We start from the raw sequence: 22,324 nt of genomic DNA, 5'->3' as shown, positions 1-22,324 counted from the left end.
ACTTCCCCCTTGAGATAATCCTATTAGGAATAAAGGAGGAAGCCCATCTATGGCTAAGCTTTGTTGACAAAGTACTTTCAAATGTTTCTATCTTTGGATCCAAAGAAAAACTCTATGGGATATTTATTATATTACATCATATCATAATATATACACATTTGTCCTATCAATGAGGATGCTCATTTTAGGGAGAGGTTAAATGATTTGCCTAAGGTGGCAGGGTGAGCAACAGGGTAGGGAAGTGAAGCCATGTTTTCTAACTCTTGAAATTCTACACACTGGGCACCTCTAGAGGCCTGGCATGTACTCAATCGTCTCAAACTTTTTGGTGCACAAACCATTTCAATAGATTAAAAGATTGCACTGGTTCCCACTCCTATCTGTACCTGCTCACTATTCAAACTAACAAATTTTATAAACATTAGCACTAAAACTCTCATCTGAATTAATGGTAAGATTGGCACACGGTCTCTTAACAAGGAAGAGCCTAAGATCTCACAGGTCTGTGTGGTATTCCAGATCGAGGTCTGTAAACCCTTGTGTTTATATGGTTGGGTTTTTTTTTTCATTTGTTTTTTCTACTCTTTTGATAACCATATTTCAGCAGAGATTGGTTTCCTTTGTAATCCTGTATATTTTATTCATTTAAAATCGTTCTGAAAGGGGATCCCCTAGGCTTCACCACATTGCCAGAGGGTCCATGACGCAAACAGGGTGAAGAGCCCCTGCTCTAGGTCTTGAAGACCAGGGACTTGGGCAGCCCTTTTGATTCCCTCAGACTCAGGAAGGGTGGGAGAAGGCTAGATATGTTCCTAAGTCACAACCCTGGTGTCTGAGGCTAAGGACATATATCATAACTCTTAACGCCTTAAGAGTGCCTTTTCTTGGCCCCCTTATTTTGAACCCCAATGCCATGTACTGAGTCTTGACTAGAAAGTTACAATAACTTTATTCTATACTAGGTCCTAATTCAGTCTCAAAGGTAAGTTATATATGATGTCCAGTAGATGGGGCTAGCCTAGACAAAGCATCATATGATCATATATTTATAGAGCTAGAAGGGACCTCAAGGGGCTCCTGATACAACTCCCTCATTTTACAAATCAGCAAACTGAGGCCTGGAAGGGCCAATGACTTATCTAAGGTCACACAAGTCATTCTGTGGCGAGGAATCTGAACCCCCTGACTCCAGATCAGTGCTCTTTCCATTGCCCTTGCCCCACCTCACAGAAGTGGTTCCTTTCCCTTCTTTGTGGAATGCACACAGAGAGGACTTTCCATGTTAACTACATAGGAAGGAGTCCTTTCTTCCCACTTCTAGGGTTCTAAGACTGTATAATATGACCATGATTTCAGTAAGGCGCTCCCATAATGGTCACTTGTGAGTTCAGGGACTGGTTGGGTTTAACAACAATTCTTCTTCCCAGAACCTTCTAAGATTGAAGTGGTAGAGAAGAATCCAAGAGGGAGGAAATAACAACTCCTTTGGGTTTGACCCTTGTTACTGTTTAATAGGCATCGACATTTCCTTACCATGAATGCCTCCCTTTTTATAAGCAGCCTCACTGGCTCCTCCTGCCTACCACAAGGATATCAGTCATTGAAACCAAAGTAATGGTGGTCCCATATTCTAGATATATTAGAAGATTCTAGCCCTGGGAGCCTCCTGTGGGAACTGATGTTGATCATACCAGCTAAAGCCAATGGCCTTATGCTTGAGATTGTGGGGTGTTATCTTTCTTCTCCATCCCCTTACCTAAAGTCAGCATGGACCTGGCCTTCCAGCAAGAAATGAAAATATGCCATACTTCATTGCAAATCAATCAGCTGATTAAGGTTTGGGTGGGTATAAGCCTCTTATTCCTGGTAAAGTCACTGGACCTTTCTGAGCCTCTGTTTCCTTATTTGTAAAATGGTATAATAACTGTGAGGATCAAATGAGATTGTGTATGTCAAGTACTCTGTAACCATAATACAGATGTGAGCTGTCATTATATAAGTGAGCTGACATTATCTAAGAATTGCATCATTTTTCAAACATGAGGACCCGACTATGTGTGGTGAGTTGTGCTCCCTCCAGCGATACAAATACAAGTTAAGATATGGTCACTGTTCCATGGACCTCAAAATTTTGTAGGGTAGATTAGATATACACAAATAAATATAATACAAATGATAAATGCATAAAAGGAGTATAAAGTACTAGAAAATTAGGTAGAGAGGTAACTTCCAGCTGGGAGAAGATCAGAGAAGGCTTCACAGAGGAGGTGACATTTGAGCTGGGCCTTGAAGGATGCATAGGATGTCGACAGGCAGAGATGGGAAGGGCATTCCAGGCGTAGGGAACAGTGTGAGCAAAGGCGCGGAGATGGGAGAGCGAAGGACGTGTTCGGGGACTGGCGAACTCGTCCCGCGCTTTCCCGTCTCCAGGCCACAGTTAGAGAGCCCTGAGAAGTGTTCGAGGAGACAGGAGCAAGCCTGGGTCTGGAAGAAATATGGTCAAGATCCTCCTGAGCCCATTACAGTGCATCAGTTTGCATAAAATGGCCAAAAGACACTGGTACAGACACAGAAGCCAAGACAGAGGGAAGGATAACAGAAGCATCAAGCCATGCAAGCAGCCACCAATATGGGACTAAAGAGGCTGAAAGGACTGTTTTTTCCACCTGGAAAATATTATAAAAGAATCATAAAGCCATGCAGACAAGTCACTAATATAAGCCCAGAGAGGAATAAGGGGCTGATTATACATTTGGAAAAGATAATAAAGGAAGCACAAGGTCGTGCAGACTGTCCCCAGATGCTCAGCTCCCCGGAGAATCAAAGCTGGCTTACCTGAGGGTTTAACTGCTGGCCCCCTCACTTCATTTGCACTTCCACACATCGATAACACACTGAGAAGTAAGATTAAAATAATGGTGCCAAGGCACATACCAACAGCCAGAAGGGCCTTCTGAGTCATCAGAGAAAAATTGTATTACGCTTAATTTAGGTCTCACATTAAGAAATATTCCTAATGAGTTCAAATGCCTTGAAAATGTGTGAATTTGTGATTTACTCATCAAAATACAAAATATCTGCACCCTCTGTTCTGTAACTGCATGTGGGAAGTGAGCCTCTGGGCCTTGTTCAGATGCTGTCCTCTCCACGAAGCCTTCTCTGACCACCCCTCCTTCTGAGCTGCCGAAAGCCTTTGCTTCTCCCTCTAGAGGCCTTCATCCCATTCTACTCTATTAGATTTATCTATGTCTAAATCTTCTCTCTTTGCTAGATGGACATCCATGAAGGGAGAGACTGTATGTATCTCATTTATTTCAGTGCCATACCCCTCCCCCCCCACCCCTGGCCTAGAACAATGCCTTCTACATAGCATGCCCATAATCAATGTTAGGTCAATGAAAATATCTATTGGGGTATTAAAATGACTTTTAGGGATAGAACCCTTCGAGGATTGTTTCTGCCCTTAGAAGTGGCCTTCACTTTGCAAGAGTTCATAAAGGTTAGAGCCAGAAGTCTAAATCTCTTCCCTTGGCCTGAGGTTGGAGATGCTTTTGGCCAATTGTTGCCTGGGCAACTTGTTTCTAACTGAAAATTTAAGTATGGTCTGGGCTTGCATAGGAGGCAGGATGAACTAGTGAAATGGACACCGAAGGCCTTGGGTTCTGGTTCCTGCACCATTACTGAACTAGCTGTGTGATGGCAGGAAAGCGGCTTGACTCCTCTGAGCCACAGATTACTTAGCTGCAAAATGAAAACAATGAATGTCCTACCTGTCTCTTAGGGTCATTGTGAGGATCAAATGAGATTACACGCATACAGCCCTCTCTGCAAAAAATGCTATTTCATGTGTGTCAGCTACTTATTATTGGTATTAGAAGGGCTTATGTACGTAATGGCATGTTAGAGCTGGAAGGAGCCTAAGAGATCATGAGAAACCTATTGGTTCTGAGTCCATGTTTCTAGAAATGGTCTAGTCTAGTACCCTGAGAGTTACATGTCAGCAGAGCTGGCATGAGAACCAGCAGGAAACACTGAAAGATTAGATTAAAGAGTAATCACATTTGTTGAGAGCCTAAAGCAGAGAATTCCTGCCCGGCTAGCTTTTATCATTTATTTCATCACATTACCCGCTTTCTCTGGCTCTCATGCAGCCCCTTACCAAGTTTAGCCTTTCCTAAACCAATTCACAGCCTTTGTCTACACCTCTCTCAGGTAAGATCTGGTCTTCGGGTCTTTTTCAGCATCTGGTCTTCAGACTGGATTTCTGTACATGCCCCAAGCTTGGATGACAAAAGCAGTGGGCCTTGGGTTACAGCTGCTTCCAAATGACAATGGCATTCGGGAGAGAGATTATCATCAGGTCCTGAGATCAAAAGGACCTTAGGAAAAAGGCAATTTCTGCAACTCTTGCCCCAAGGCCCTCCAGGGGAGACAAGGCCAGCAGCAAAGCAGGCAAGTGGCAACTGGTGGCGGAGAAGGCTTCAGCTGGTCGTTCTCCTTTTGATGGAAAAGAAAAGAAGAGCTGACAGCAGTAAGATTGGTTTTTCAAAGAAGTCTATTTTTCCAACCACCTGGGGGAGGTGGGGCCAGTTTTATGCTAGGGCATAAGGTCAGAGCCTAAGCAGAAGCTACTGGGGGTGGGGGGAGGGATCAGCCTGTCACACACCATCAAGTGGTCAGCCATTTTCTTTGACACACCTGAGATATCCGGCTCAGTGAGCTTCTGGAGGCAGATCCTGCCATGTTTCCCCATTGGCTGAGGTGATGCAGAAAAGCAGAGGAGCCTCTGGGGTCCTGGAGTTTAAGAAGAGCTTATTTAGTTACAGACATGCCCAGAAGGGGCTCGGCAGTGCAGCATCTCAAGGTAAAGCACAGCAACAGAACTCTGGGCCCCAGAAAACCTGCTCCAGGCTCACACCTTCCATTTGTTGCCAGGAAACACCGTCAGACACAGCACTGTACTGAGTTTCAGAGGCCGGAGGCAATTTTTATCGTCAGTCTAATGATAAATGATCAAATGAACAAAATGGCCACGTGTGAAAATTAATCGAGATATTTAATAGACAGTGCAAACCATAGTTTCATCTGAATATAAATGTATGCACATGTTCCAATGAGTTATATCAATCAGTTATCACAAACAGCAATGAACACTTCTGTAGAGCTATGTTAAAAACTGTACAGCCGGAATTTAATTCTAATAATCTCACCTGCTTCCAAGAGAACTTTGTCCATTTCAAATCAGTTTCACAAACTTAAAAAGAAAAGGTGATCTGGAGTAAAAGGGTGGGAGTGGAGTGATAAATACAAAGGCAGTCAGACAGTCAGTGGATATAAATACAGCTTACAGAGAACCAAAAAGCAAATGCATTATTACAGCTGAACACAGTAAAGAAACCTATGACTTCTCTTTAAATGTCATACAAGACTTACAAAGGCATGTGGGACATTTCAACTGACTTAAAATGACAAAGACTACATTTGAAGAGCATTTCAATTCTGAACAATAAATTCCAATCGAGGATCCAGCAATGAGTTAGCATAGTCCAAAAGCTGAATGCTGGATTTGCAAATACATTTTATTTTACAGAAATTCAACATTATAAACAGCAGGCAACTCCCTTCCCCCTCCCCCCAGCTGCTCCCCTTCCCCTTGGTGCAGACCACGCTATCCAGTATGCAGCGATGCAGGCCCACTGCCTTGGGTTAAGATCCAAGAGATAAAGATGGTTTTCCTCCCCCACACCACACGCATACACCCACTGCAACAGGTGACCAGAGTCTGTTTTTATACAAGCCCGTAGAGCTGTACCGATTACATAGTTTCAGCAGCCCATTTCTCCAGATCTTTCAATTCATCCTCGTCCTCTTCCTTCTTCTTGGCTATAAAAGGGGGAAAGAGGGAAGAAGAAAAGCGAATATTAAGAAAAGCTACTTGTTTTAAAAACTCCCTTTTCTCCCCTACATGGGCTAGGTTCCAGGGCAGTACCAGACCCGGTTATATAAACAGCTCCTCCCCCGTTCCCAGCTCCAGGGGAACGGAATGGCTCAGCTCCACTGCTCGGATAAGCTGGTCCTAAATGCCAGAGAGGCAGAGAAGCAATTCAACCCATCCTCCTACTGCTCCCCGCCCCCCCCTTCTCCCCACTGGCTTTCATTGGGCAGGAATGATCATGTGATTAGGACGTCAAGGATGATTCATTCTGGGACTTCACCCTCACTGGGAGGAATCCATTTCCTTCTTTAAACGTGTGAGATGAGGGCACTGAGGATAGTTCACTCCCATAGTGCCTTCTTTCCAGCTTTTTCCTGTCACAAATCCTGAAGCCAAGGGCTCTCTGCCCCTTTCTAGTGGCTGTCTGCACCAGACACCTGCACCCCACTGGAAATTATCTGGGGCACCTGGATTCCCAGAAGCAGGATTTGGTGAAAGAAGAGATCTATGGAGAAGTTCTGCCCTCGGTGCCATACCTTGAACACAGTTGTAGCAGGAACAAAAAGAATAACTTCTCATCAGGCCTGACAATTGCAAAGCACTTTCACAACAAATAACTCATTTGAGTCTCATGGCAATTTATAAGGGTAGGCAAGACAAAGGATCGTCTTATTTTAGAAACAGAAAAATTGAGATTCAGAGGTGCAAAGACTTGTGCAAAGTCACACAGATAGTGACTAAAGAACTAGGAACAGAACCAGGCCCCAGGCCACTGTACCACAATCTTTTAACTGCCAAATGAATAAAACAGATGGATCCATTTGCTTGCTTTTGATGCCTTCTTTACAAATTCATGCCCCTTGCTAGAGGAATAGCAAAGATGCTGACCAAGCAATTCTGGCTCTTGCAAAAAGGATAATTCTGTCTCTGAGGCCTCCAAGGAAAAGCAAGAAGGGCACTCACTGAAGGTAGAAACCCTTTCAGGCCCTCCCACCCCACCCCACTCTGAGCCATTTTACTGGCTTCCAACTCTCAAATTCCCTTTGCAGAAGTCTCTGGGTACCCCTGGAGTAACCAAATTCCTGTCCCCACTATGTCTTAGTGACAAAACAGTATTATGACCAATTTTGTCCCTCGATGAGTTGGGGGGGAGGGGAAGTGAAGGGGGCTGTCCTGACAGAGAGATAAAATCACATTAAAAAAATCCATTCTGTAATTACATAAATGTCAGCTAAAAAGTATTTCTCTGAATTGAGAACTGATATATACAATGTCAAAGCTGAGGATCACTGCTGTTGTGCAGTTATTTCAGTCATGCCTAACTCTTTCGGACCCCATCTGGGGTTTTGGCAAAGATTTAAAGCTTAAAGGGGACTTCAGAAATTACTAAACAACACCGTAAAGACAAATAACTTTGAAAGACTTAAAATCTCTGCTAAATGAACAATCAACCCTGATCCTGGAGGCCTGATGATGGTCTATGCTACATTTTGGGGCATGGAGAATATGAGAATTTGCTTTGCTTGACTACATATATTTGTTGTAAGGGGTATTCTTCCCCCTTTAAAACTAAGAGGAATGGGAGGAAAAAAAATAAATGCTTGTTAACTGGGGAAAAAAAAAGGGAAATCACTGTCTAACCCAAGGGTGGGGAACCTGTAGCCTCAAGGCCATATATGGCCCTCTAGGTCCTCAAGTGCACCCTTTTGACTGAATCCAAACTTCACAGAACAGATCCCCTTAATAACAAAATTTGTTCTGTAAAATGTGGACTCAGTCAAAATGTCGTACCTGAGGACCTAGATGACCACATGTGGCCTTGAAGCCACAGGTTCCCCACCCCTGGTCTAACCCCTTTCATTTTACATGTGAATAATCTGAGTCTTGAATGGGGAAAAGAGTAATTAGTGAACTGATAAGCTTCAGTCCTACAGACTAGCTGGCAGCTGGTGTCTCTACCTGGGTATCCTACATACATTTCAAATTCCACATGTCCAAAGCAGAATAAATTATATTTGCCCCCAACCCATTTCTCCTTCCAACTTCCCTATCTTTGTTGCTAGCATCACTATCTTTCCAGCACCTCGGCTGGCAATCAGACATTCACCTTACTCTCCCAAATCCCTTACGTTCAACCAGCTAGCAATGGCCCATCTTGCTAAGGAGGTCGAGATTCATCTCTCTCTTGCACCTCTCCCCTCCTCTGTATTCACATAGCTACCATCTGAATTCAGACGTTCATCACCTCCAACAGGGATTATTATCATAGACTGAGAATTGGGCAACTGCTTCTTTTCTCTCCTGGCTCCAATTCACAAAGTTTTCTCTCCCTTCTCAAATTCTCTTCTGTTTGTTTATCACTTTAGAAATTACATCCACAATAAAACTCTGAGTGAAGTTCTGTTCCATTTTTCCTTATAACTCTACTGACCACCAGTTTCTTGTATGTAGTAGGCACTTAATTGATTGTGTGTGTGTGTGTATTTAATATATTTTTTCCAGTCTGAGTTCCAAATTCCTCCCTTCCTCTAGCCCCTCCCTTACCCATTTAGAAGGTTAGCAATATGATGCCCATTATACAGGTGAAGTCACGCAAAACCTATTTCTAAGAGTCAGAACTAGAACTCGGTTCTCCTAATTCCCAGCCCAGTGCTACTCTCACGTCATGATGATCAACTGGGTACTTCATTAACCAGGCCTTTGAAATGGCCTCAATTGCTCCAATCTCCCTTTTCCACAGGAGTTATTTCTGGAGCCTAAGCATTTCCAGCCCATGAAAATGCCACCACTCCTGCAAAGGACCATCCTGAACCCAATGTTCCATGGAAATTCCCCAGTGTTCCACCTTTGGCCAAAAATTTCTCTTACTTGGCACCATGTCCAAGAAGGAATTATGACTAAGATATAAATACAGAGCTAAATCTGTCTAACATCATGGGAGAAAACCACATGCAAAACAGAGACCTCCAGGTGCCTGCTTCTTAGAATGTCAATCCTGACGTGGCATTTGTGGACGGACCAAGCTCAGGAGACCATGAAATGAGACAAGAAGGTACTTGAGGTGCTATTTAAACCACACACTGTGGCAGTGCTTACCTGGCTTGGATGGTAGTGCTATCGAGGGCACATTTGGGAGCGGGACTGTTTCTGGACCATTGATTTCCAGCAAATTTTTGTCTAGTTCTTCCTGTTCTAGTTCCTCTAGTTCTGCCATGAGCTCATCCTGAAAGAAGGAAATACAAGAGTGAAATGCATCAGCACAGAAGTCCCAGCCCCAGACTGCATCTCTTCAGACCTGATGCCTCCCTGTCCAAATGTTGCTGCCTGCTGTTCAAGAGAGAGGTGAGTGGAAGACACAGGTCTATCTTGACTCAAAAACCTACAGTGGCTCCTTATTGCCTGTAGAATAAGTTGTAAAATCCTCAGTCTGACATATAAAGTCCTCCACAACCTGACTCCAGCTGAACTTTCCATCTGCCTTCACACTCGTTTCCTGTATGCACTCTACAATTCAGTCAGACCGACTGATGAGTAAGCCACTTCCCAAACTCAACGTGTCGTCTCTCTCTGTGCTTCTCTAAAACTGATCCCTTCTTATCACTGACTTTTTTTGGGGGGAGGGGGAAAGGCAAGACAATTGGGGTTAAACGACTTGCCTGAGGTCACACAGCTAGTTAAGTGTCAAGTGTCCGAGGTTGGATTTGAACTCAGGTCCTCCTGACTCCAGGGTTGGTGCTCTATTCACTGCATCACCTAGTGGCCCCATCAATGACTTTTAAGATACTTAGCTTCCCTCAAAGCTGGCACTTCCTACAAGCTTTGCCTTATCTCCCTACCCCCACCTCCTGCTAGTTCTCACTCTCCTTCAATGACCTTATTTATATTTATTTATCTCTGCACAAGACTGTATCCCCCCACTAGAACGTAACCTCTCTGAGGGCAGAGACTATTTCATTTTTGTCCTGGTGTATACCTAGGGTCTAAAACCTGGCATGCACTAAGTACTTAATGTCTTCTGAGTTACATGGAACTATAGCCACCCAGCATGAAAACATAAGTATTGAGGGAAAAGTCTTACAGCTACACCTCGGCTTTCTATGTCACAGAAAAGATGGATGCTATGATGCCCTATGTGCATGAGATAAAATCTGGCCTTTAGCACTGCTCAATCTGAGGCACAATGATTCGCTTTACAATGCACTTCTGCTTTCCTGAAAAGGTCAAGAAACACGCATTCCCAAATCACTCCAATGTACCTGGCAGGCAGCTCCTGAGAAGACCCTTGGACCTTAGAGCTTATACTCAGGGAGCAGTAAGCTTTCTGACAATTCTAGAACTGGAAGAAATCGACCAGACCTCACCTAAATGTTTTCGAGGGGGAAGAGATATTTGTTCCCCTGATCTTAGCCTCTGGAAAAGAAAAGCAATCATGTCTGAGGCAAGCTGGAAAGTCTGTAAACCTACTGGAGAGCTACAGAAGAGTTTGAACTTGTTCACTTTATAGAAAAGATTAGTGTCAAGTCACTTACCTCATCAAACTCTTCCCCAAATCCTACAGGTTTGGAAATAGCTGTAGATATCTCCTCTGCAAGTTCCTGCTGGTCAGCAATGTCCTGCATTAGCTCATCTACTTTATCAATATCCCTTTAAACAAATGATACACATACCATGTCAGTCAAGGCACACACACACACAACAGGGTCTGAGTGGCTCTCATAGGGGACCCTTAATTACTAGAAAGTGAGAACCCAATTTCTCTGGCATAGACTATGTCCCCACTCCACCTCTTTCCAACAAACTATAATTCCTTACTCTGAAAAACCTCTTTGAGAATGTTAGTTTTCTTTCATTTTACAGACCAAAGGTAATTCTTTTTTTTTTATTTTTTTTTAAAGCAATTGGGGTTAAGTAACTTGCTCAAGGTTACACGGCCAGTTATTTCGGGGTGTGGTGCTGAGTATCTGAGCCCGGATTTGATCTAAGTCATCCCGACACTGGAGCTGGTACTCTTACTCACTGAGCCACCTGGCCACCCCCAAAAGTAATTCTTAATACTGGGAAACAGGCAGAACCATCACCTAACCATTAAAATACAGTCATGCCCAGAAAACCTAGATGGCCCCCAAATCCACTCTATGGTTTGAAAAGAAAAAAAACCACACAAAATATTTTATATAGTTAACTAACACAAATGTTAATACCTAATTTATCCAGTAACCTCTCCTTTTTAGAACAGGAAAGCCCCTTCAACAAGCCTTTACTTAGAGGTTATATCACAAAGTTCTAACAAGCAGGCATTTATCACAGCAGGGAGAAATAATAACTCCTGATAGCTTTGCTCTGAGGGAAGACACGGGAAAACTATGAACTTAAGAAATTCAACAATCTGGGGCCATTTAGTGAAGGACAAATAATGTAGGGGCATCCAGGACAGCTGTATATATGCATAAATGGTAAACTTGAGACATCAAGAAAAGGAGAAATTCTGTTTCCATGATCTATTGCAAAAGTCAGGGAATCTACAATACATGTTGAATATTTTTGCATTAAAAAAAGGTTAAGATAAAAACCTTGGGGACTAAGTTAAGGGGTAAGCTTCAGAACTATGCCCAACAATGCTAGATAAATGAGGTGCTACTATGGAATTACAGTTGAAGCATATGGACATTAGAGCTAGGAGAGCCCTTAGAGATCATCTAACCCAACTGTCTTCTTTTATGGATAAGGAAACTGAGACGTAGGGAGCAGAAGAGACTTTCTGAATGCATGCACTCCCCACATGGGTAGCTTACATGTTGTCATGGGCGGCCTTCATGGCTTTTGCAGCATAACCCATGTTCTTGAGTACTTCAGTATTAGTGTTGGCGTTCTCAAGGGCTTCCCTTTGAAATTCGATTGTCGACAATGTACCATCAATCTGGGCCAGCTGTTTCTCGTACCTCTTCTTGCGCTTGAGTGCTTGAAGGGCAGCTGAACAAGAGAGAAGAAAGCAGAGTTTGAAAAAAATCATCATCTAAAAGGGCTACACTACAGCTTAATCAATCACACTCTGTGGGACAAAAGCTGTAGAAAACATGTCCAAACCTAGATTATCTTTTGTTTCTTTACTGAAGTTATAATAAAATCAGCATTGATAGAAAGGAGGGTGGGGGATGAGAAGAGAATTGCTTAACCAGATGAAAACATCATCATTGTGATTAAGCCCTCAAAGTGAATTCCCTGTCCAATGACTTCTATGAGACAAAATCATATCTGATAGATGTACTGACATTATTTTAAGAGGTAGATAGTAATGTACATAAAGGGGAATTATTAGCTATAACTTATTTAGGCTCTTTTTAAAAGGCTTTGACAGAGTTGTACATCAACGGCTATTAAGGAAAAAAGTCATCACAGGACTGGGGAGAAAACTTTTATTATGGACAGAGAGCTGGTTTAGAGAGAGGGAACAAAACGGTAGGGATAAACAGGAAACTCTGTCTTAAAAAAATGAAGAGTCTGCATAAGGATTGGTACTGAGAACTGACTGGGCATCTATACGGAACAACCTGTGAAGCACAAACCGCAAAATCTCCAGTTCTGCAGATGACTACCCTTCTGCACAATAAAAAAGGGAGCTGACGGGAACAGCTGACAAGAGGAGCCCATGGATCTCGCCCTAATATTCTACATTGTTATCAACTTTATGACAATAAGTATTTGGAAGAGGAGTAAAACCTAAGACATGGTTTTTTTTAAACAATTAGTTTCATTCAACAGGAAGGCCACAATCTATATGATACTCTGCTGACTTATAGCAGGGACGCAGAGAGCCACTCTCAATACCCATACAAACTGAAGCTGCTGGCACCTTCCACTCCTCCCACTCCAACCTTGCCAAATAAATAAATAAATAAAAACAAGGCGCAGATTTCAATAAATAGTAACTGAAAAAAAGCAAAACAGAGAATCTCACACTCATTAAATTGGCAAAGATAAAAAAAGGTAATTATTGGAGCCAAGGGAAGACAGGTACACTAACACATTGTTGGAACTGTGAATTGGTACTCCTAACAAGCCACGAAACTGTGCACACCCTTTGACTTAGGAATCCATTACTAGGCATCTTATCCCTAAGAGATCAAAGAGAAAGGAAAAGGAACCACATGTACAAAAATATTTATAGCAGACCTTTTTGGTGTATCATAGAATTGGAAATTAAGGGGTTCAATTGGGAAATGGTTGAACAAATTATAATGTGACATTACTGCTCTGCAAGAAATTACAAAGTGTGGGGTGGCTAAGTGAATAATGAATAGAACACCGGCCCTGGAGTCAGGAGGACCTCAGTTCAACTCTGGCCTCAGACACTTAACACAAAAACTAGCCATGTGACCTTGGGCAAGTCACTTAACCCCAATTGTCCTGCCCTTCCCCCCTCCAAAAAAGCAAAAAAAAAAAAGTCACAATCCCAATTGCCCTGCCTCCCCCCTCCAAAAAGCAAAAACAAACAAACAAAAAAAAAGAAATTATAAAAGTGAAAGATTCTGAGAAAACCGAGAAGACAAATGAACTGATGCAGACTGAAAAGAGCAAAACCAGGAGAACAATTTATGCAATAACTATAACACTGTAAAGAAAAACAACTTTGAAAGATTTGAGAACTTAGATCAATGCAGTAGAGGACTGATGAAGCATGTTAAAACCATCTGACAGAGGGATGGAGGGCTCATCTTGGACATGGTCAAAGTATGGATTTGCTCTGCTTAACTATGATTATATGTCACCAGGGAGGGTTTTGGACTTTTTTGTCCTTTTTTTAATTTAGAGAAGGGGCATATGGGAGGGAAAGTGGACCTAGTTAAAAGAGTACCAAAAAAGAAAAAAGGGAAGAAAACTGTGGTATGTTTAAAATGCACAGGAAGGAAAGAAAAAAAAAAGGGGAAGAAAACTGTAGTATGGTTAAAATGCACAGGAAGTCCAGAAGGAGACACAGACAAGCAGAGCAGTTTTAGAACCAAAGTGTTGAATTTATTTCATTCTTTTAAAAATACTAGCTGTATGTAACATAGGCCATGGTTTCATATACAATCCTCCTCTTCTGTTCTTCTGTGTATTTGGAAATGTTCATGCTAGATGACATTCGTCAATTACAGAACAAAAAAACAAACCACTAATAGAACACCACAAAGCCCATAGAACAGAATCCAATGAATATGTGAAGTTCTTCCAAATCCTATTCCAATTCTTCATCAGTGTGTGGATATGACTCAAAGGCTCTAAGATGTGTTAGGTTCTATCATCCTAGAGAGGTTTTGAGTACAGTCTGAGCAAAAGACTGTTTGGTTTCCAAGGAACTGTTCAGCTAAGCATGAAGAGACATTCATCACCAGTAGGTTGGCCACTTAGGGATGAATTATTTGACCACGGAAACCCATAAAATAAAGAAAAATACAAAAAGGCCACCAGTCTCAGGCAGTGTGTCACTGAGTCTGCCTTGCCAGTCTAAGGGAAAAAAAAAACAGTGCTAGAGCATGCTAAGAATCAAACAGTTTTGAGACCACCTATAAACATGCACACAGTAGGCACTGTAAATGTTCGACGTTTGTCAAATAGCCAAGAAGCAGGAGTGCTACTAGAAGAACCGAAATTTATCCATCTTGGCATTCCCACTATAAACGAAACCAAAAGATAAAAGGAGTTGAGGCTAAATGGAAATCCTTCCTTATGGATTCTCTCTGGAAAAGCAAAGAAAGAAGTTGGTAGAGTTTGTTTAATCGTGTACAAAGAGGTAAGAAGCATCATTGCATGTGGTCATCTGTTACAGGTGCTCATGATAATGATTTGCAAAAGACCAGCACAAAAGTAACTTCAGATTATGCCAATATCTGTTAGAGGATGAAGATGCAGAGAAATTCTATGAAGAACTCAATAAAATCCTCCAAATTAAACTGATATATATATATTTGGTACTAGAAGACTTCAACTGCAAGCTGAGGGCAATGGAGAAAATATGTTAGAAAACAGGGTTCAGAAAATCAAAGATTTATAGATTACATAGAGGCTTCATACATACAACGTATTATCTTTCATGAACACTTCCTTCAAGAAAATAACTGTAAAGCATAGGACATGGTGAGCACTAAGTAACATAAAAAATGAAACTGATTATATTTGAACAGACAAGATATTACTTGTTCCCAATGTAGGAATCATTTCTGAATCGGCTGCTTGGATATAGTCAGATCCTTGATTTGTCACAGCAAGGATCAAAATTAATACAGAGCTAGAAAAAGAATGGGAAAAAGATATGATGTGCAATTAAAACTCTTAACTTGACCTATTTTTTTTTAAAGCAATCGGGGTTAAGTAACTTGCTCAAGGTTACACGGTCAGTTATTTCTGGGTGCGGTGCTAAGTATGTGACCCTGGATTTGATCCCCAGGTCATCCCGACACTGGAGCTGGTGCTCTTACTCGCTGTGCTACCTGGCCGCCCCTAACTTGACCTATTTAAAGAAGTTTTTGATGCTGAAAAATGAAAAATGGATGAAGGACTAAGGACATCAATATGGATTACAACAATTTCATACACAAATTGAACCAATGTAAATCATTTGCCATAACGACTAGACCAAACGAGTCTAAAAATATAACAACTGATATACTCAACAAGCAGAAGTATACAGCAGCTAATGGCAACACTGGCTCAGAAAGTAAATTCCATTTGTCCAATCTTAAGGAGAGAAAAATAGAGGAAAAGGATGAAGTCCATCATCTCAAAGAACAGTAGAAGGAAAAACCAGTTTAAAGAAAGCTTGGTAAGATACCCAATCTAAGACAATGCTCAAGGGCATTTAGGGACAAACCTAAAAGTGAAGATCTGGAGAGATTTTTATAATAAATGATTTCACTTCCTATAAACATTTTATCAAACAAACAGGGAGAAAAATCACTGGAGACAAAAATGATGGGTATGATTATAAAAGATTTTGCACAAAGCAGTATATTTAAAAGAAATATATTTATTACAAAAAGCAGTATATAAGAAACAAATTGAGAAAAATATTTGCAATAAACATCAGGTAAAGGTCTTACAGTAAAATCAACTCAAGCCATCTTGATATCAACATTAGTCTCCAGATGGTGACTTCATGACTTTACCAAGGCCTCTAATATCTACATAGAAAAAAGCCATAAAAGGAATATTGTACAAAGCAGATATAACGTTTTTGTGCTGATAATATCAATGAGTTATTTTGTGAATTACAGTTACTTATATGTCATAGTTATTTCACAAATGACCTTTATATTCCACTTCTAAAGTTTTCTAAGCACTTTTCATACAATATCTCATTTGGACTTAATAAAAACCCTGTGAGATAATAGTATCTTCATTTTGCAGATAAAGGAACTGAAGCCCCACTCAATGACCTGCCCAGGGTCACACAGGCCATCTCAGGAGGGATTTGAGCCCAGACCTTGATTCTGAATCAAACCACCAACCACCCCATGACAACTCTATACACAGTATGTACTCAATAAATGCTTATGGCATTATGGTTTGTTGTTTTATCTATCTTCCAAATCTATAGTTAGTAAGTATATGAGGCCAGATTTGAATTCAGGTCTTCCTGACTCCAGGCTCTATCCACTAAGCCACCTAGCTGCCTCCACTTGGCACACAGTAGGTATTTAATAAATACTTACTAACAGCCTGACTATTATCCCAGCACATCCCCAGCATAGTTTTACAAATTCTAGGGAGCTTAGGAAACATCTGTTAAATAAATGTTACTAAAGCAAAAAAAATTTTTAAAAAGCAACTGGAGAGATCTTCAGTCAATGCCTCAATCTTTCGAGCCCTCTCTATTAACCAGTTTAGGGCATACAGAAAATTTTTTTTTAAAGAAATCAACAATCTTCTAGAATGTGATGTGGCAAAGACAGACTTAAGTGATTTTGAAAAGGTAATAAATAGTGGGGAATGACTAGGAGGTTGGAGGTGGGAGAAGGTAATCAAACTGAATTCATATAGGGAACAGCCCACATCAGCAGCAGAGAGAGGAAGGTTAAAGAGAGCATTGAAACTATTTTTCCAGTAACAATGTGAATTAAAGCAAAGAGACAAAGCCTACACACACACAAAAAAAAGTTACAGACAAGTATTGCCGTATGAATCCTGAAACGAGTAACCAACTGAAGATACTGAATAAACCTTAGTGACTTGGTCAGAGAATAGTTAACGGATTCTCCAGGACGCCCATGAGATTTATCCAGCGCTTGCCTCTTCACAACTACCTCCCAAATTACCCACAGAAGAAAAAGACAGGCCTAGTCTTGAGAACGCTGGGGGCTAAGAGAGACAAGAAGTACTAACCCAAGAAGCTGGTTAGAGAGGAACCACTCATAAGATCAACTTACAAGCAGAAGGCAATGGGAAATTACGATTGAACCACGGGCAGGAAACAGCAATCTAGGCCTCCTGTCAAGTCAATGTGCAAGATATCTAGTCACATGCTAGGCAAAGATGAATGAGAATGTGTGGCTAGTGTTGGTCATATATGGCTAGATTAGGAACAGTTCAGGTTTAGATACCTATAATTTATCTAGCCAGAGCCTGTTTTCTTTGCTCCTTTTCCTTAGTTGCAAAGCAAAGTCCTCTTTAAAAAACCTAGCCTTGTCTCAAATGTATGAAATGCGAGTGGGGGAGAGGGAAGGGAACAAGCATCTGTTAAGCATATGTGCCCCATACTCTGCTAAACACTTTACAAATACTATCTTATTTGGTCCTCACAACAACCCTGGAAGGTAGGTGCTATTACTGAACCCATTTTGCAGTTGAGAAAACTAAGGTAGAGGTTAAACACCTTGCCCAAGGCGACACAGCTAGAAATGTTTGAGGAGGAATTTAAACTCAGGTCTTCCAGACTTCAGGTCCTGAGCTCTATCCACTGGACCATCTAACTGCCTAACTAGAAGAAGAGATCCAGGCTGAGCACAAGAGAACTAGAAAGCAGAAAAGGGATGGGCAAGGAAATTCTCAGAGGCCAGGTAGGGACTACTAATAGGAAAGGGGTAATAAAAGGTACCACCAATGAGCTAGGATCAGGGCTAGGAAACACTCTAAGGGTAAAAACAAAGGACCCCTTTAATATTACTTTTCAGAAATCTGTATTTTAATCCAGAAAATTTCCCTTTCAGTGATACATAAGGATTTTAATTCAAGATGTATTGTTATAGGGAAAGCTCAAAGTGTCCCACAGACAATAACATTCAAGAACATAATTTTTCAATATGAGCTGACTATTTTAAATTTTCATCTGGAATTCACAAATGCCTGACCCCAACACTTACCACTCCATCACTGCTGGGATGTAGGCACAGCAGAGGCTAAGTGAAGATTGGCAGCCAACAGATTGGCAGTCTGACCTGTCAATCACCAGGCATTTTGTAGTGTCAGTGTGAGAACTTCAAGGGACTCATAGTCTTCTGCCTTGTGTGGGCAAAAAAACCTCCCCAGAGCCAACACAGAAATACATTATCTTCCCATCAGGGTTGAAGAATCTTTCATGGAACCAGAACAGTTCTTTTTAAGAAGGACTCCACAATACTGTGCCAGGACCAACTTCCAAGAAATACTGTTGTGGCTGAGAATTAGTTTTATTACAAATTGAGTTCTCCATGGGATAAAGAAAATCTTTTTCCCTAAACTTATTTCAATCAATTACTTTTACACACTCTTAATATACCATATTTAAGCTCATGCAAAACAAATAAATAAATGAAAAGTGATATTAATCTTTATTCTTTATGAATCTTCAATGGTAGGAGAGGGAAGAAAACAAAAAGCAGAAATGTTTCCATACCTAGGTGAAGACTAATTAAATTACAAAGTTTGGGACTGGATTAGAATAACTAAGGTCTCTTTCAGATCTAAAAGTCTTTGATCAAATAAGTTATGTGCCTTACATATACACAGAACAGAGAACATAGTGTTTGTTGTCCCTTCCCACATATACTTATGAGCAAGTTCTTAATAAATGTATATTGAATGCTGAATATTTTTAGCATTATAAAAGCATAAAGCATTTTATATAAATAAAAGGTACTCCTACAAAAATCATAGATTACAGAATTACAGAGCAGGAAGGGGCCTTAGAAATTATTTAGCTCAATCCTCTCATTTTATAGAAAACAGTTCTCATTTCTAGAGCACTATACAGTTTGGATAGAACTTTCCATACAACTTACTTGAGAGACAAAAATGGCAGAGCCATTACAATCTGTCTTACAGATGATAAAAAATAAGGGAAACTGACTTGCCCAGGGTGACACATATGTATCAACTGCAAAGACTGAATACAGTCTCTTGCCTCCAGTTCAGTGTTCCTGACATGCCTTGCCTCTCCATCCACACAGTTTCCAATCTTTTGTACTGGAATAGAAATAGCTGTACCATATAGTGAAAAGACCTGAATTTCAAGTTAGAGGCTCTGGGTTCAAATTCCAGCTCTCCCACTTCTTACCTGTATGACTAAGTCAATGAAACCTCTCTGTAAAAATCCTGTCCTGTAAAATGAGGAATGGGACCAGATGATCAAATGACTCTCACAGCTCTAAATCTCTAAAAATCTATTTCCAATTCTATTTGCCATTTAAAAAGTCAGGGATTGAATGGCTAGGTGGCACAATGAATAGAGCACTGGCCCTGAAGTCAGGAGGACCTGAATTCAAATCTGGCCCCAAACACTTAACACTTATTAGCCGTGTGACCTTGGGCAAATCACTTAACCCCAACTGCCCTGTCTTTCCCCCTCCAAAAAGCAAAAAAATAAAAAAGAATAATAAAAGGTCAGGGATGGACTTGTTTCTGAGTTCCAAAAAGGCAGCAGCAGAAAGCAAGCCTGAGGAATACCTAGTAATTCCTGACAAACACTTGTCAGTGGAAACCGAACCTGGCCTAGAGGCCGGGCTCCATCCACCTGCTGGCTCTGAGTCTTCTCCCAACACAACACATTTCAAAGGCTCACAAGAGGAAAGGAAAACTTCATTCTTAACAAACACTAGGAAAAACGTTCAGAGACAAGGCTGTATTTGTTCCCACACAGCTGGAGAGGTTGGGCTGGATGTGAGCTGACTGGATTTTGCAGCGCAGCATCACTTTCTACAATCTCTATTTCTCTGGTACCTTAACTCGCTCTCTGTTGCCTGGAGAGGATACTCTCAACTACAGCACTTTAGTGACAGGAAAACAAATGTTTGTAAATGACAAGAACTGAATTGGAGATGCTGCCAGCTTCATCAACTGTAGAAGGAATGTTGGATACTACTCTGTTCAAGTGAGGTTACAGTAAAATTCTGAGGAAGGGGGAAAACATCACTGTAGTTGGAACAAAGATGACAAGAACAGGCTTGATAATCAGTACTCCCAAATATTACTATATTTGACTTAAAATAGGTACCTCACTTTAAAAACATTAGCAGACATGCACCACCATTTTTAAAAAATTCTGTTTCCAGGGCGGCTAGGTGGTACAGTGAATAGAGTACCGGCCCTCAAGTCAGGAGGACCTGAGTTCAAATACAGCCTCAGACACTTAACACTTACTAGCCATGTGACCTTGGGCAAGTCATTTAACCCCAATCGCCCTGCCTTCCCCCCTCCAAAAAGCAAAAAAAAAAAAAATTCTGTTTTCTCATCTAAAAAAATCAAAAGTATAATACTGTAATGGAAAGAGCACTGGGCTATTTGCTGAACTGAAATGACCAGAAGTCAAGAGACCTAGGTTCTAGCTCTACCTGTGACATTAATTTGTTATGTAACAATGAGCAAATCACTTCATGCATCTAAGCCTAAGTTTTCTAACTTGTGAAATAATTGGAAATATTATTACTTTTATTACCTATACCTCTCAAGGTGCTTGTGAGACTCAAATAAAATAATGAATGTGAAACTCTCTGTAGCCACAAATAGTTATACAAATATGTAGTACTATTGTTACTAGATGATCTCCAAGGTACATTTCAGCTCTGTTAGAGGATTCTTACTCCTTTGGGCCTCATGATGCAATGGAATGGGCATTAGACTAGGAGACAGAAGACAAATTTAACTCAGCTCTGTCACTCTGCTAGACTTGCAGCAGGTCATTCCCCATCTTTCAGTCTTAATTTTCTCTCTAGCAAAATGGCATTATACTTGTCCTGGCTACCACAGGATCATAAAGAAAATATTAAGAACATCTATCAGTACACTTTATAAAAATTACGCACTGGGCAGATGTTCAGGATTATTACTTTCATTATTTGACATGCCCTATACCAGGCCCAAAATGGGCATTCTATCTTTCCTCTTTGGCTGACCAACCACACTTGTCAGAAAACACTCTGGGGCAGCCAGGTAGCACATCAAGTAAGAGCACCAACTCCAGTGTCAGGATGACCTGGGGATCAAATCTGGGCTCAGACACTTAGCACCCACCCAGAAACACCTGACCATGTAACCTTGAGCAAGTTACTTAACAACGATGGCTTAGGGGCAGCCAGGTGGCTCAGCGAGTAAGAGCACCGGCTCCAGTGTCGGGACGACCTGGGGATCAAATCTGGGCCCAGATACTCAGCACCACACCCAGAAATAACTGGCCGTGTAACCTTGAACAAGTTACTTAACCCTGATTGCTTAAAAAAAAAAAAACACTCTTATTCTGCTAAAGTCAATGAGATATAGAGACCAAAGCAATACACTTCCACAAACCTCCAAATTACAATTCAGTGCTCAAGAAACTAGGCCAGTCCTATCTTCTCAGTTTACAATGAATGAAGAACAAAAGTAAAAATCTCTAAAAATATGGGGAAGGGGTTAAGCTGGTTGAAATAAAGAATGACAGAAGACAGGACTCCGGGAAGCCTTTTTCATATTATGTACACAATCCATACTGCTCTACTTTCTACTTTAAAACTACTTTCTTTGGATGCTCTCAAGTCTCCACATGTGCTTTTTCTGACCTCCCTGAGAGTGAAAAAACCTAATTCCTTTGCATCTGCCCACATAAAGAGAACCCTAATAAGTAAGTGTTGGGAGAACCCTCTTCACATCTTCCACCTTTGGAAATGTCATATCACTGGGACCGTTGGCTGCTTCTGTCCCTCAGACTGGAGGATTAGAGAAGGGAGCAAAAACCTGCCAAAAGTTCCCTTTAAAGACATTCTAGAAGCCCGGCCAAGTCTTCAGTTACCATCAGCTGCACTGCTCTCGGTTTCACCTTCACCATCATCATGACCCCCACTTAAAGTACCCTCTGCCCCTCCCCCTTTTAGCTTCCTTTTCTGTGGTGTCTTCCCCCATTAGATTATAAACTCCTAGAGGGCAGGCACTATGGGTTTTTTTTCTTCTTATTTTATCCCTAGCACT

General features: G+C 41.2%; 1 protein-coding gene across 1 annotated transcript in view; it reads right to left on the bottom strand.

Moving 5' to 3' along the window:
* Positions 1-5,037: 5,037 nt before the first annotated feature.
* Positions 5,038-22,324, bottom strand: part of CHMP4B (charged multivesicular body protein 4B) — a 64,677-nt gene continuing 47,390 nt past the window's right edge. The window contains exons 2-5 of the mRNA XM_069077649.1: positions 11,728-11,905; positions 10,465-10,579; positions 9,032-9,158; positions 5,038-5,883 (exon numbers count right to left, since the gene is read on the bottom strand). Coding sequence (XP_068933750.1) covers positions 5,816-5,883; positions 9,032-9,158; positions 10,465-10,579; positions 11,728-11,905 — 488 coding nt within the window. The 3' untranslated portion in view covers positions 5,038-5,815. The remainder of the gene's footprint in view (positions 5,884-9,031; positions 9,159-10,464; positions 10,580-11,727; positions 11,906-22,324) is intronic.

The sequence above is a fragment of the Petaurus breviceps genome, unplaced genomic scaffold (assembly GCF_028583685.1).
Source record: "Petaurus breviceps papuanus isolate PSGF00001 unplaced genomic scaffold, PetGlider_PUasm1.0 90994, whole genome shotgun sequence".
Lineage (NCBI taxonomy): Eukaryota > Metazoa > Chordata > Mammalia > Diprotodontia > Petauridae > Petaurus > Petaurus breviceps.
This window is presented reverse-complemented; position numbering and strand designations above follow the sequence as displayed.